Source organism: Lagopus leucura, unplaced genomic scaffold (assembly GCF_019238085.1).
Source record: "Lagopus leucura isolate 7727_CA_CO unplaced genomic scaffold, USGS_WTPT01 33901-0_obj-0_obj, whole genome shotgun sequence".
NCBI classification, from domain to species: Eukaryota; Metazoa; Chordata; class Aves; order Galliformes; family Phasianidae; genus Lagopus; species Lagopus leucura.
In genome coordinates, this window is record NW_024965734.1 from 3405 (window position 1) to 19228 (window position 15824).

At 49.1% G+C, this 15824-nt stretch overlaps 2 protein-coding genes and 1 gene segment (V, D, J or C); 1 reads left to right on the plus strand and 2 right to left on the minus strand.

Moving 5' to 3' along the window:
- Positions 1–2706: 2706 nt before the first annotated feature.
- LOC122192264 (feather keratin Cos1-2-like) lies at positions 2707–3012 on the minus strand. The gene has a single exon (XM_042892784.1). The coding sequence runs from the start codon at positions 3010–3012 to the stop codon at positions 2707–2709; it is 306 nt and encodes a 101-aa protein (XP_042748718.1).
- A 3808-nt stretch (positions 3013–6820) lies between these two features.
- On the plus strand, positions 6821–7340 carry LOC122192265. The segment is given in 1 exon segment: positions 6821–7340. A coding segment is annotated over 1 exon segment (489 nt).
- Positions 7341–8228: 888 nt separating this feature from the next.
- LOC122192266 lies at positions 8229–15629 on the minus strand (the record flags this gene model as incomplete). The annotated part of the gene is given in 5 exon segments (XM_042892786.1): positions 8229–8470; positions 8473–8555; positions 8867–8902; positions 8904–8939; positions 15296–15629. Coding segments are annotated over 5 exon segments (731 nt in total), but the record flags the coding sequence as incomplete, so codon positions are not given.
- Between the last annotated feature and the right edge of the window lie 195 nt (positions 15630–15824).

The window sequence follows — 15824 nt, forward strand, 5'->3', positions numbered from 1 at the left end:
ATCAGATGCATTCCTTTCACTCCTTCCTACAGTGTTTCAGAGGAAATATCTTCAGATGCCATTGTTAAATATGCAAAGGACAACACAATGATTCACAGCAGCCAGCCTGGTTGTGCAGAAGGTAAATCACATACAAGATTGAAAAACTGAGGACAGTGAACGTTGTATGCTTAGATTTTAGTGAGACTGCTTTGGCTGCCTGTTGTATAATCCCCACACAACCGCATGAGTGAGTTGTGGCAAGGGTTAATGCATAGCTATGTAGGTGGAAAACTGGATGATCTGCTGTGCTCTAACAGTTGTGGCTGCAATTCAGAGTACAGCTAGGGACTGGAATCTATTACAGGGTCTCTCACAGATCAGTGCTGTACCAGTGGTCTTTAATTTTCCATACTTGCTCTTCATGACTGGACAAAGGGCACTATGAGCATGTGTGTGGAGGGCCCCTGAATGGGAAGAGTTGTCAGAACATCATGAAACAGGATGAGAGAAAAGGGGAGCCAATCAAGCAGCATACAGAGACAAACAGACACTCAAGGATAGCATAGAAATGATGGAAAGAAATAAATTCTCACATTCACCCAAGCTGATGAGGAATCTAGAAACCACAGGTCTGTTTCCAGGAAGATGAACCTGGCCTTTGCAAGAGATGCAGCTGTGAATCAGGACATGGACAGGGATTGGTGTGAGACAGACTTATAATATATCATGTTGGGGTATACAGAGAAAGACATGAACATATGAGGAGTGATAGAGGGGCATGCAGCAGGGGCCTCTCAGATCTGGTTGAGCCATGTGACTGATCATCACAGTCTGTTGTGTCCCTTCAATTAATCTTTTCTTAACTCTGCACCATCTCACTCTGTCCTGTGCACACCGGATGGAGAAATTACCAGTTACTGGGGAGAGTGGCATGAGTGGTTTTGGTGCCCAACTGGGGAGTCAGAAGGGGGCTAAAGATGTCCCTGCTGTGTGCTGCTACAAGAGCAGGGGCCCATGATTGTCTAATGGAACAGGGGTGGTTCTTGAGCCACAACCCAACGTGGCAAGGGCAAGTTTTTATCCCCATAACCACCCAGCTGTACTGGCAAGGGTGAGGGAAATGTGGCATTTAGTACATGCAGCTGAAGCCAATTGACTGCTCACAGGCTGTGTGTGGGCTGATGAGGGTGGGGATGGATTGGCTGAATCCTCCCTAAAAGAGATTTTACGGTGTGAATGTCTCTGTGATCCGGACTCAGCTTTGGATCCAGCTGAACACTGTCAGGGAATCTATAACCATGCCATTCAAAGCCTGATGCTCCACACTCACAGCCCCCCATCCCGGCGCTGCTTCCGGCCCTTCTCAGGCTCCTCGAGCGGCGACAGCAGCACCACGGGCAGCAGCAGCTGCGGGACCCGGGGCAGCGTGAGTCCTGTGTTTGGGCTGGTTCATGACCTGTGTGCCTGGGAGAAGTACAGAGATCCTGTAGAGTGCAGAAAGGTTGCAGCACTTTGAAGGCCTTGCGGTTCCTGAGCCTGAGGAGCAGAGTTCCGTGCTTGGGGAAGACATGACACCACTGAGAAGCCATGAGTGTTCGGGCATGAGTCACTATCCTGGGCCTTGCTGCACCCATGGGAGTGTTGAGCTGAGAGGGACTGGGGGCTCCAGTACAACAGGCAATACGATAGGCAATACTACCAGACTTCTGTAGCTGGTAGCAATACCGCCCTGTGGAAGCCCTCGACCATAGACAACTTGGCAAAAGTATGGCAAGGCCAGGAGCTCTGCTGAAGGCTGCTAGAATTACACAGGAAAGCTGTACCCTCAGTGATGGGGTGAGTGGAAGGCATGGGAAAATGGAATAGAGACAGAGGTACAACTTCAAGAAAGCTATGCCTTCCCAGTTCTTGATGGCCTTTGGAAACAACTTTCTCTGAGTCTCCTTCCCTAATACTGCTCCTCCCAAAGCCAGAATTTCCCCAGCGTGTGTGAAACTTCTGTGTTCGCAGAGACTCTCCAATGCAGAGGATCTTCTCTTGAGGATGTCATTTGTCAAGGTTTCCATTCAGTTGGCATGCTCAAGGGTCAATACCTGTGTAAGGAGAAACACTGCAAGACAGGGACTGGTGGAGGAGGAACATCTAGGAATGTCTTCCTCTCCTTCAATAAAATGTGCTTGGAAGATGAATGCCAGCACTGTACAATGACCTCCAATAACCAGAGGAGTGGCAGAATCTCCCTAGCTTGTTCTCACCAAAGACATCCCTTTCTTCCTTGCCATCTCTACAGAGATGGGGGAAAAAAAAAAACCACCAGCAGAGAAGGAAAAGCTAAATGATGCAGAAAGTGTTTAATAAGTCTGAGGAGAAATTAAGTCATTGCAAGAAGAGCAGTAGCTGTAGACAAGAATCAGTTCCCCTTTCTTATGGTAGCATGGCCACAGAGAACTGTATTTCAGCACAGACTTTAAGAGACATGAGAATTTCACTCAGGGTTCATTTTGTGGATACTAACAGACATGTCTAAAGGGAAAAGACAGTAATGAAATTGGATAGAAAGAGTGAGTGAAAGACAGTATGAGTAGACATTCTCCATGTTGTCAGAGACTCCAGGCTTGCCAGTACATGTCTGTCTTCCAGGGCAAAACCAGCATCACAACATTTGTTCTTTGGTCCATGCTTAGCATTCCTGGGGGTCCTTGCCTGGGACATCATCCAGCGCATTTAGCAGGGGGTGCATCTTCTGTCACAGCTCCGGTTGGAAATGCAGGAGAGGTCAAAGCCCCCCGAGGTGATGGGCACGCCCTCAGAGCTGAGGATGCTGCCAACAGCAGCGGAGGTGGAGGAGCCCACGGCGGTGTTCTGCGGGAAGGAGCTGAGGATGGGTCCAGGCAGGGTCACCACCACGGGAGAGGGCTGGATGACGATGGTGGAGGGCTGGCACTGCCTGACACAGGGCTCATTGCAGCTGCTGGCCAGAGGGGTCGGGCCGCAGGGCCGGCATGGCTGGCACTGGTCACAGCAGGACATGCCTCAGGGATGGAGGTGCACCTATTTGGAAGCAGAACATGGGGATGCGTGAGGAGCAGCCTAGCATCACACTATGAGGGAATCAATGCACATGCAGTGCTGGGAGCTGAAGACAGTTCAGGGATGTCCAAGGGATTCTTGGTCTCATCCTGACAGAGCCCAATGAAAGCCACTGGGACCTATCCAAGTACTGCCCAGACCCTAGTCCACAAGACATCTGATTACAGCAGGCTATGACATTCTCCCCACTTCTCCATCATGACAAGCAGAAACAGGCAATGGAACAGAGCCAATAGCAGCTGAGAGTTCTGCCAAGATCAGACCTCTGTTTGGAGAAGGAAGAGAACAGAACAAGAAGGGGCTTCACACTCACCTGGTTCCCAAGAAGATGGAGGAAGGAGAAGTGGATGAGAGAGCAAGGAGCTGGACAGGCTTTTATAGTGGACCCAAGCTGTCCCATTTCCAGAAGCAGCCCTAGAAGCAGTGATTATTTTGTGACAAGAACCTCTTGACTGCAAAACATCCTAGCTATTGGTATGGGCTGTGTGTTGGCTTCCTGTGTTGCTGCTACTTGTCACATCCTGATATGTCACTCCCATTGCTCATGGAAGGCATCTGTTGAGTGGCAAGAAGAAAGACCCAAGCATTTCCAAGCAGCACACATCAGTGTGGGCAGAACGTTCAATTCACGTGCTGGAAGAATCGAGCAAAGGCAAAAGATGTCAGCGTGATTAGTAGGGCAGTGGTGTGAAACAACCAGAGCCTGTGTGCTGGATTTATGCAGTTGCCTGTGGGTACAGAGGTTTGCATGATTCCACATGTATGCATCAGCAGCTGAGTGTTTGTGTGACTTGTGTGTCCCACATAGCAACACCTGTCCCGGTCACATCAGAGGCACTTCAGGATACCAAAAGATTCTGTTAATCTCTGTCTTCCTGCTAACAGAGCTAATGGAGAAGAGAAGAGCTGGAAGGCACCTGCAAATATCATCAGGTTCAATTGTCTGACCCCAGTAGTGCTAACCACAAGGAAAGGCATGATAATGAAAGCATTATGAAAATGTGTCAACACTGACAGGCGTGGGCCTTCATCCACCTCTCCATGAAGCCTGATCCAGTGTTTGACCATTTTCACATCAATCTATTCTTTTTCTAGTGATGCAAGCTGCAACAAGCTGGCCAATGCTCCTTGCTGGATACACTGGACTCTGCTTAGATAACAGGAAGAATCTGTGCCCTTGTACCAACCAGATAACAGTGATATGCTGAACATCTTGTATTGAGTAGGTGAGGGAAATTCTGCTTTGAATCAGCTCATTTTTTGTAAGCAAGTATTGTGTGAGTGAGGCCAAGAGCTAACTGAGCATTGTTGGATATGGGGTTCATGCAGTGAACACAGGGAGGAAGTGTAATGACTTCATCCAGAGGCTTGTGCAACCATCACCACAAAAAGATTGAACTTGTGGGAGGAGGCTGAATCCCATGTCAATAATTTTATGTGGAGGTATGCAATATCTCTATACTGTATGGGAAAGCATTTGTGTATGTGTAACATAAGTAATGAATATAAGCTGAGAATCTTTTTTGAAACTTATGCATGATAGGTGGAGCTCATCCCCCATGCATCCAGCATCAAAAATAAAGAATTTCTGCTTTCTAACACTCCCATTTGAGTCTTAGAGTGTTTCATGATCGACAGATTTACAGAATCACTACTATCTGGCCTGAACATCTGGTGAAGTTTTGTGCCATTCCTGCACATGTCTGGTCACCAGTTAGTAGGCTGAAAAGACCAGCACCTCCCTCTCTGCTTTCCTTCCTAATAAGAAGAAGTGAGCAACGGGGCTGCCTCAAAGCTTTGTGTTCACCAAACTGGACAACCCAAATGTTCTCATGCTCTCCTCGTAGGATATGCCTTCCAGCCCCACTATCAGCTCTGCTGTCCTCCTCTGGCTGCTTTAAAAACATTTAAAAACTTATGTTTTGGAGCCCAGAACTAGGAAATGCATTCCATTTGAGGACACAACAAGACTATGATGAATAATTGATGTTTTTTGAACTGAAGACTATGGAGTGTTTAGTATGCCTGCAAATTCACTTGGACCACTTTGCTGCCAGGGCACAATGTTGGTTCTTCTTGAGTCTGATGTCAGCCAGCACACCCTGATCCCTGCAGGATGTCTGTGCTTCTCAGGTGCTCAGATACACTTCAAGGGTGTCCCCAGTCTAAGACTAGAGCCTCAACAGCACAAAGCAAGGAAGGCACAGCAGGTGGAGTCGACGGCAAACAGGCCATTCAGAGAGGCAGTCAGGATGGTTGAGGCTGGAAGATGGTGATATCCTGGAAGAAGAACAACACCCTTGCTTCAGTCACACACATGGAGCTTCAGTAGAGGCACAGCCCTCTGGACACTGGGGAGAATGTATTAGATCCATTGAAGGGGCTCATCAGAAGAGGCTGAACTCAGGCTTTGTGACTGGAGGATGGAGAAAAGTTGTGTGAGACTTAAAGGAGACACCTCCCTTTGGTAGTGGATTCTCCAATTTGCTGAAGTCTCAGCTGTTTGATTTCCTTGGCAAGGAATGGCAACTCCAGTGCTGCAGAAGGACTCCAAAAGTTTGTCTGCATATCAGTGCACAATCCCTCGCAACTCTTCCATGCATTTCTGCTTCCAGACAGCAGTGACTTTAGCCACCCTAATAAATGCAGGATGGGCAGTATGGCTGGACAGGAGGAATTCTGGAGATTTCTGAATTTGAAAAAAGGGGCAGTCGAAGTGTGAGCAAACCAGAGACATTGCTGCTCAAGCAGAGATACAGTCAGAAGCACCACAGGGCAGCCTGAGATGAAAACTTGCCAGGAAGAACTGTAAGAAAAGCATCCTTAAATCTATTATGGCAGCAAAAAGAAAGCTAAGGAAATTGTATGTCCTCTGGACCATGAGATGCCAGAAATAGTGAGAAGTGAATATATATATGAATATATAATGAATGCATGGTTTTCATCCATTTTCATGATAGCTCTTTTAGACAGATCTACAGGGCCCCTGAGCTTCTTTCACAGAATACATGGTAGTGAAGAAGTACTCCCTATACAGGAAGAAAACCTACCAGAGAACTTAATCCAGTTGGACATACTTGTGCCCTTGAAATGATCTGGGTTGCATCCAAGGTGATTGATCTGGTGATGCTGTTGTGATGCAGCTCTCTGTCATCCCTCAGAGGTCATGACAGTTCAGGGGTGGTTGTCGTAGCTAGGAAAAGCAACATGCATCAAAAACATTTAGCTGGACTGAGAGGGAACTCACAGAATCACAGAATTGTAGGGGTTGGAAGGGACCTCCAGAGATCATTGAGTCCAAGCCCCTGCCAAAGCAGGTTCCCTACAGCAGGTCGCACAGGTCGGCATCCAGGCAGGTCTGGAACATCTCCAGAGAAGGAGACTCCACCACCTCCCTGGGCAGCCTGTTCCAGTGCTCCGTCACCTCACTGTAAAGAAGTTCTTGCGCACATTTGTGTGGAACTTCCTATGCTGCAGTTTCAGGGAACTACTGACCAACTGTACTCCATTAATACCTTCCTCAACGGTGTATTCTGGAGCAGGTAAATTAAGATGCCACTACGTGACAGACAGACAGCGAGGTGGTTTGGAGCAGCCCGGGGCGGAGCTGGCGGCGGGGAGGAGGCAGCGCGGGCGGCGGAGCGGCGGGATGCGGCAGTGCCGGGCCGCGGGGCTCTGGGTGCGCGGGGCTGCCGCCGGTGGGGCTGCGGGGGGAAGGAGACGTGCTCGCCTCTGTCTGTTCGGCTTCTTTCCGACCTCGTGCACCTCTCTGCTCCTTCATGAAATTTCTGGGGGAGAAAATGGATTTTCTGAGTTTGCTGCTTCTTTTCTTCTCGGCAGTGGCTGTGAGCAGAGCTCAGGTGCAGCAGGAGCCGGCGGCAGAGACCACCGAGGGGACTGCAGTCAACATCACCTGCTCACACCCCAACATACAGATCGGCTATTCCATCTCCTGGTACCGTCAGCTCCCGGGCCGAGGACCCGCATTCCTCGTCAGCGCTGTCAAAGGCTCCAAGGAGGTGCCGGACCCGGAGGGGCAGCTGTGGGTGTCGACAGACCGCCGCTCCAGCGTCCTGCGTCTCGCCCGGCCCCGGCTCGGGGACGCGGCGCTGTATTACTGCGCCGTGGGCGCACGGGAAGCGAAGCCGGGGCTGCGGCCGGGCACGAACCGCTTGGGGCGGGGCGGGGGCGCAGTGCCGTCCGGGCCCGCAGGGGGCGCTGCCTGCATGGCCGCCAAACTCCATCCTGACCGGGGTGCGCCGCCCTGAGCTCTCGAGCAAAGCGACCGTAGCAGCCAGTCGCTGCCACCAGTGTCAGTCAGACACAGCTGTTTTTGAGGTAGGTAGGCTGGCATAAGTGACAACACAAGCTGTGTTTTACATCCACACAGTCCTATTCCATCTCCTACTCTCTTGTCCTTCCCCAGGGCAGTACATATGAGAGCAGGAGGAGCCTTGTTCCTCAGAGGCTGCAGGATGCTATATTCGTATGGCCCTCCGCACAGTTTTACCTGTGAGTGCTGCAGAGGCTGTGTTCTCTCTGGGGGCAGTTGTAGGCATAAACACTCTGCTTCAACTGCAGGTGCAAAGCTAAAGAGAGCAGTCTCTACAGTGTGTTATTACCTCTCATTCTCCTGGGAATGGAGAAGGACCTCCATAAACATTCATCCTATACACTCAAGGAGCAAAGTCTTTCTCTTTGTACCTCTGGAGGCTGTGCACGTCAGAAGAAATATCAAAGACTTAAATTAAGATGCAGAAAGTTTTAATGAATGTTTTAATAGGAAAATGAGATCACTCAGAGCAGAGGCTCCACAGTACAGGATTCCCATGATCCCATGTTTGATTTCATGCAGGGCACATGGCTTATTTTCTATCAGAGTATGGACTGGTTCTGAGGAATCTCACATCCTAGAGGTTAACAGGAAAAAAAAAAAAAAATCAGAGAAGATGTGGAGACAGAGATAAGTAGGAATGAGGAATGACAGCTGAGACATGAGGCAGGCTGTCAGAAAGCCCAGGATTGCCCCTTCCTGCCAGCATTTCATAGAGTAGCTGAGGATGGTCAGGTATTCTGAATGCAGGGGCTTGAAGATGTCTTGTTGATCCAAAACCACGTTCCTGTTTTCTGGAACAATTTATCCGGGACCAGCGGCTTCAGCAGGGCGGGCACCTTCTGCCACAGGAGCGGCTGCCCAAGCCGGACAAGTCAAAGCCCCCCGAGGTGATGGGCACGCCCTCAGAGCTGAGGATGCGGCCAACAGCAGCGGAGGTGGAGGAGCCCACAACGGTGTTCTGTGGGAAGGAGCTGAGGATGGGTCCGGGCAGGGTCACCACCACGGGAGAGGGCTCAATGGCAATGGTGGAGTCCTGGCACTGCCTGACACAGGGCTCATTGCAGCTGCTGGCCAGAGGGGTCGGGCCGCAGGGCCGGCATGGCACACACTGGGTGTAGCAGGACATGACTTAGGACTGGAGGTGCACCTGGGAGAGAGGGATAAAAGGAAGTAGAGCATGAGGATATGTGAGAGGCAGCCTGGATACCCAAGACAACTACTAAGGCTGGAGGAGAAAGCTGAGAAAGGAGGTCACGTTCCTTCAGTATGCCAGGACCCTACAGTGAGCTCTCTGACCCAGAGAGACTTTCTGAGTGCATCAATTTAAACCCGTGTAAGCTGTGGCCCAAGCAAAGTTTGTACAGACATCATCTCCACTGTGGTCTCCCATAGCATGGCACCCACTATCTGATAACATTTCTATTCAGTTAAGAGGATAACAGAGGGCTTCAGACTTACCTGGTTCGCAACCAAAAGAAGGCAAGAGAAGTGGATGGAAGAGATGGGAACTGGGCTGCCTTTTATATTGGTCCTTCATCACTGCAGGTCCACAGGCACGGTTGATACAAGCCTTAATTTTCTGACTATCTAACCTTGAACGCAAGCTGTCCCTTCTCATTACATGGGCTGGTTTTTGGTTTCCGGCAGTTCTACCTTTTCATTTCCAAATTAATGATGTGACCATTCTCTAATGAAGGTTTCTTTGAAGTTCTGTGATTAAAGGCTCAAAAATTCATAGGGCAGAATTGCAGTGATGAGACTGAAGCCTCAGCTCAAGTGATGATCAGATCTGGAGGAGGCAAGTGAAGTCAGCGTAGCTCAGTGCAGAGGGGCTGTCATGGTTTTATCACTTTTGTTGACAGTATTCCACATCATAATATCGTGTAGTGTATTGAAGTTAGAGAGCTAATTCTCTTCTTCTATGGATTGCTGATAGTTTTGTTACCTGTCTCAGAAGAGAAGAACGGACTACAGTTCCCAGAAGAGTTCTCTGTTCCATTTCCATTTTTCTGGTCAGAAGATAAATCTACCTGGGACAAAGACTATTTCTTTTCTGCTGTATCAAAGATGGGTGCAAAAAATCAAAAGTAGGTCAGAGAAGACTCGTTTTAGGTCTAACTAAAAGAGATCCTTGAGAAAAAGGGATTGTTAACAGAATTGAGATAAAATTATATAAAAGAGTGTAATGGTAGACACTGGACACATTGTCAGAGAAGCCAGGGCAGACACTTCCTCTCAACTGCAACCATCCAACCCATTGCTTCTCTACTGAGTTCACCATCTATCAAATCCACATCTCTCCATCTCTCCAGAGGATGAAAGTCCCCCTTCATGTTCTCGCCTTATCCTTGCCCTGTCAACAAAGATTGCCTTTCTTCCAGTCTACATGAGACCAGCAGAAAAAGGATCGTGTAGAGGCAAAGGTTGGAATGCAGACAATTGTAAGGACTCTGAAGAGAGAAATGTTCTCATCTGGAGAGCAAGCTGTCAGTACACGCAGTAACCAGCAGCTGACAGAAATTTGTGCCCATCCTCTATTGCAGGTATCCTGCTGATAACCTGTCTGCCTCCCCCACAGAGAGAGAGCAGCCAGCAGAACCCCAGGAAGGCTTTTGGGGTCTTCAGGTGTACAAGGAGAGAAGAAAGGGAAGAGAGAAGAGGGATTAGAAGACAGAGAAATTGGGCTTTAGTCATGTTTTCAGAGAGACCTAGCTGCCCTGTTTTTAGACGAGAGCACTGGACACTCAGCCTTCCTGACATCAATGGCCACGTTCTTAGTCCTCAGTTCAGCATCACCTTCTGGGTCCCCAGGGGAGCTGATCTGGAATCTCATCACTGGCTTCAGTGAGTGGGGAATCATCTGCTGCAGCAGCATCTGTAAATGTAGGAGGGTTTTCAGCACCTGGAGCTGATGAGAAACTGTAACAGCTGCAGATGCTGCCAATGGCAGCAGAGGTGGAGGATCTCACAGTATGGCTCTTCAGGAATGAGCTGTCAATGGGGGCAAACAAGACCATCACAGGAGGGGTCGCAGTGATGACGTTGGTCTTCTGACACTGTGTCATTGCAGCTTTTGACCAGCAGGGTCAGGCCACAAGGCTGGTACGGCAGGCACAGGATCAGGGCTTAAGCTGTATGTGGGAGAGACGCTGAGGAGAAAGCAGATCACAGAGACATATGAGGAGCAGACCACCACCCTCCCATGAGCACACCAATGTAGCATTTTTTTGGCTAATGGAATCAGAGAATTTTCCCTAGATCAGGCTGAACAGGAAAGCACCCAGGTAGGTTTTGAATATCTCCAGAAAAGGAGATTCCAAAATCTCTCTGGGCTGCTTGTTCCAGTGCTCTGCTCACTCATGCTCAAAGTGAAGAAGTTATCTTCCATGTTTGGATGGAGCTTCCCGTGTACTAGTTTGTGCTTTTTCCCACCTGTTCTGTCACTGGGCACCTCTGAAAAGGATCGAGCTGCATCCTCTTGACACCTGCCATTTCCATATTTATAAGCATTGTTAAGATCTCCTCTTTGTCTTCTCCAGGCTAAACAGTCCCAAGACTCTCAGCCTTTGGTCAAAAGGAAGATACTTATGGCCATATAAAATTGCAGAAATAGACAAAATGCAGTCTTTGCTTCATCCATAGATGATCTAAAAGGAAAAGCCAAATGCAATGAGGCTCCTGTCTCTCTCTTATTGGAAAATCTGTCTGAGACAAGCCCCACATAAATTCTGACACAGTCCCCCTCCTACCCTCTCCCTCCCATAAGAATCAGCACCAGAACCCAGCACATAAGATACCTGCATAATCAAAAATAATGTGGGAGAAGGGTTTCAGGCCCACGTGGTTACCAAGAAGAAATAGGTGAGAGATGTTGATTGTAGGGTGAAGGAATCCAAGGAATTATGGTGACCCTGCAATGGCCCAAGTGCAGGCATAGCCTTCATGGAAGTGACAATTTTCTAAGGTGCTTGTGAAGAATGGAAAACAGTCCATGACATGAGCTGTGTGGCTGCTTCCCTTAATGCTGTTTGTTCATTTCCTTGCTTATGCCACAACCATTCCCTCCTGCAGGCTTCTTCTGAGTGCTGAAATTGAGAGGCCATAGCTCTTCTGGGCCAGGAATGAGTCGATGATGGCAGACGACTCAAAGTGCTGAGATGGATCCATCTCAGGCAAGTGATGCTGGCCTGGGGCTACCATGCATGCAAATCTGTCAAGTCTTCCTCTTTTTCTCCATTCCAAGCATCTCCAGTGTTCTTCTGTGTTTAGATGCCATGGCAGGTGGGCTGGACTGCTCACCAATTTCACCTGTTTCAATTCTCTTCCTCATTCCGTCAAACTGTGTGACCTCCTTGGGCTCCTCTCGCTGGGCCATCCCTGCACGTCTTCAAACTGTGCTGGCAGCTCATCTGGAGCCTTGTCCTGCTCAGAGCACTGCAGCCTTGCCCTATCACAAAAGTCCCCAGTGTCTCCTCAGTCAGCTCCGCATGGCCTGACGTTCTGCTTCTCCAGCCATGTGTGTGCACGAGCATGACTGATGAGTGCACACACGTACCTGAAGTGTGTGTGAGCTTTTGTTTCTGTGTTTTGTGTTTCTGCGCACTGTTTGAATGTGCTTGTGTAAGAGCATTGATCTAAGAATACCTGTATGCAGGCACAGGTGCATTTGTGTGTTTGCACACATGGCATGTACAAGCGCACATGTACACAAAATTGGACTAACCATGTGCACAGGTTCAGCTGGTCCCAAAGCCCACAGAGTCCCATCTGTGTACTGGTGTCAGGTACTGGTGCAACCTGGGCATCTAAAGTTTGAAAAAGTGCAGGGAAGGCTGATGTGTTTGTGTGTAGCTGATTAGAGCCTGCAGCCTAGATCTAGTCTTTCCCTGGTGCCCCCAGCATTTCCAACACTCATTTGCTTCTATAAGGCCATCCCATCTTCTGGCTCAGGTGGAAAGAAGTTTCTATGGGAATCTGTTGGCTTCTTTGGGATTAAGTAGTCCTATTTTCAGAGGACTGTTTGTCAGAGGATGCAGCAACTGGGAGAGAAGGGAACACCTAGAGAGACCAGTAGGAGCGATGTAGTGACACTGGGGACAATGGCTTCAATGAAACAGCAGTGATCATGCTGTCATTGCTAGAGTCATAGCAAAGGAGAGCAGGACATTGGTGACCAAATTGATATTTATGATTTAATCAGACCACACCAGTTGACACATGGTCGTGTTTTTGTTTTCTCTTCCACATGTCTCCTAATCTTGATGGGAATGGCCTCACCTTTGTCACCGTGGGAAGCAAAAGGCACCTGAGGACCCCAGTGTATGTCCTCCTTAGCAAGTTCATCTTCTTGAGATCTGGTAAAGCATTGTTCCCAAAACTGGAGAATTTCTGTGTCATCAGGAAAAGCACTTGTATTTGCAGGTGAAAGGCAGTCATCTGAGGATCACTGACTGTCTAATCTTCTCAGTGTTGCCCTTTGATTCACATACACAATTACAGCAGTAATATCACTGTGCACTTCCCCTGTGGTGCTGGGACCCTGGCCTTTGGGAGAGGAATTTCATGGTTCCTGTCCTTACTGACCAAAGTGCTCTGCTCTCATGGTAGTTTCTGACACTCACCAAAAGGAATTCTGCACTTGTGCTTCCATTTCACCACTTTTTACAAGATTTCTTTAAAAAGATACAAAAGACTGTGTTGGAATTGAGGCAGGACTCAAAAGGATTGTGGTTTAGCTTCCATTAAGGCTACATGTCTTTGTCTGTTCTACCTCAGCATGTGCTATGATTCCATGATTCCCTGCATTTCACAGATGATGAGATGATTTGTGGATGCTGTGTTTCTTTCAACAAAAAAGGGAGCCAGGATTGGCCTGGCTGAAGGTGTGACTGAAGGCTTCTAGGTAGAAAACAACAGGAAAGGCAAGACACAGGGAACATGTGGATTCTCTCCTCTTGGGAACAACTGGCTGCTGATGACACTGCGCTGATGAATGTTGTGGTTGGGACACCCCCGCCTGCATCCAAATCCAGCCCTGCCATCATCCCCCAAATAAAGCCTCACCTGACACCTCCCAGCAGCAGCCCTTCTGCACTGTTGAGGCTTGGCTGAAGTGCAGGAGATCTGACTGCAGGTGCACAAAGCCTGGGGAATGCAGGGGAATTTCAGTATCAGTTTACATCTCCCCACAGGGAGAAACACACACTTGCCATGCTTTGAAAACTTATCCCTCAAAAACATGCCTAGACCAAATGCTTTGGCAGTTGCCAGATTCAACTGTTCTTTTGCATACATTACATCTTCTTGTTTCTCTTATCCTAAGACAACCACTGCTATGTCCAGTGAGCTTTTGCCACTGCTGTTGGATTAAGAAGAAACCACCCTTCTTCCACAGAAGCAGGGAAGGACACAATAAAGGGTGCTGCAAATATTTAATGAGTCTGAAGAAGGAAATACAATCACTCCCAGAGTAGACACTGAGTGTGGGGAGCAGCAGGAGCAGACAAGAATTATTCCTACAGCAGTGTTGCTTCAGGGCCCTCATTTCAGGGAGGCAAGCAGGTCACTTAAGGCTGGTGTTGAGGGGTACAACAGAGATCTCTGAGGAGAAAAGACAACAATAATATTCTCTAAGAAGCTCCGCTTGAATGCAAAACAGTGCAGATATAGACAGCACATTGTTTTCCTGTGCTGTTCAATTTCATTTTCAGGCTTTATGCTTTATTTAGTCCTTGCACCCTAAGAGTAGCTGGAAGAGAGACTCAAGCATTTCTGGTCAGTACAAATCCATTTGGGCAAAATGCACTGGAAGAGTCCAAGAAAGGGAAATATCAGCTTGGGTCACTCCTTAGTAGCTCTTTGAGGCCCTTCTTGCAGGCCCAGCTCCTGGTCATGACTTCAACTCTCACACTGCTCTCAGGAAAATTCTGCTGGACTCTTTTTCCTCCTCCTGTTCTGTCCCAGGGATGAGAGAATGGGACCAGAAGTTGGGTGGCATTCTTTCCAGATCCCCAAAGAAAGGCACAGCAGTAAACTGTGAAAATAAGTGCTGTATTTAGTAAAACACAATAGGGAGAGGTCTAGAGACAGCAAATAAATCCCAACTCCCTTCTGGTGCTGGGAACCCCATCTTTGTTCTGCATCGGACAGAACCAGTGGATTTACCCAAGTCACACTGTGCAGACCCTTTCCATAGAAGCTCCATCTTCTTTTCACATGAGAGAACTCTGTTTCTGACATTATTCCGTCCAGCACACGGAGCACAGCTGGGCATGGTGCACTCCAGCTGATTCCATTATTGCAGTTCCTCAGGGATAAGGGAAGGGCTTCTCAATTCCTAAATGCAAGGCCCAACACTGCAGACTTGTCAAGCCAAGGATGCAGAGATCGACATATCAGTTGTATTCCATTCACTCCTTCCTACAGTGTTTCAGAGGAAATGTCTTCAGATGCCATTGTCAAAGACACAAGGAACAACACAGTAATAGGTGGCAGGCAGACTGGTTATACAGCAGGCAAATCACATACAAGATTGAAAAACTAAGGGCAGGGAATGTTATGTGCTTAGATTATGATGAGATCATTTTGACAGCCTGTCCTATAGACCCCTCACCACTAAATCGGTGAATTATGGCAAGAGTAAGTGTGCAATAACGTAGGTGGAAAACTAGACGATCTGCTGTGCTCTAACCGTTGTGGCTGCAAGTCAGAGCACAGCTGGGAACAGGAATCAATAAAGGAGTCTCTCACAGATCTGTGCTGAAACAGTACTGTTTGATTTGCCATTAATCTTCAACAAGACTGGACGAAGTGCATTATAAGCATTTATATATACTTCAAAAAGGAGTGTAAAAGTCAAAGTGTCAAAGCCTGATGCTCCACACTCACAGCCGCCCGCCCCGGTGCCGCTGCCGGCCTTTCTCGGGCTCCTCGAGCGGCGACAGCAGCACCACGGGCGGCAGCAGCTGCAGGACCCGGGGCTCGGGAAGCTCTCGGGGTGCCGCGTTCCCGGGCAGCAGCACACGACCCGTTGCCGCTGCCGGGCTTTGGATCTGCGGCAGCGCCGGGCACAGCGTGAGGAGCAGGATTCGGCCGCGTCGTTCTCCCCGACCGTTCCCGTCCTGTCTGCCCTCGCCAGCCCTCCTCTCTACGGATGCTTCAGGAGGACAGCTTGTTTCCCCTGTGCCAGAGGAGGTTTCCCAGCCGTTGCCCAGATCTCCGCCTACACCGCAGAGTCCGGGCTACGCTGCAGTACACGCAAAGCCCAAACCCCGTTACACGCGCACAGGCGCCCAACACTGGCAGCCCGCAGCAAGCCCGAGTGACGCCGGCGCAGGGCGCAGCCCCGGGGCGGAGCTGGCGGCGGCGGCGGCGGGGAGGAGGCGGCGCGGGCGGAGCAGAGCCGGGGCTGGCGGGG

Coding starts and splice junctions, on each gene's coding strand:
- LOC122192264 (XM_042892784.1), bottom strand. CDS start 3,012: ATGTCCTGCTGTGACCAGTGCCAGCCATGCCGGCCCTGCGGCCCGACC.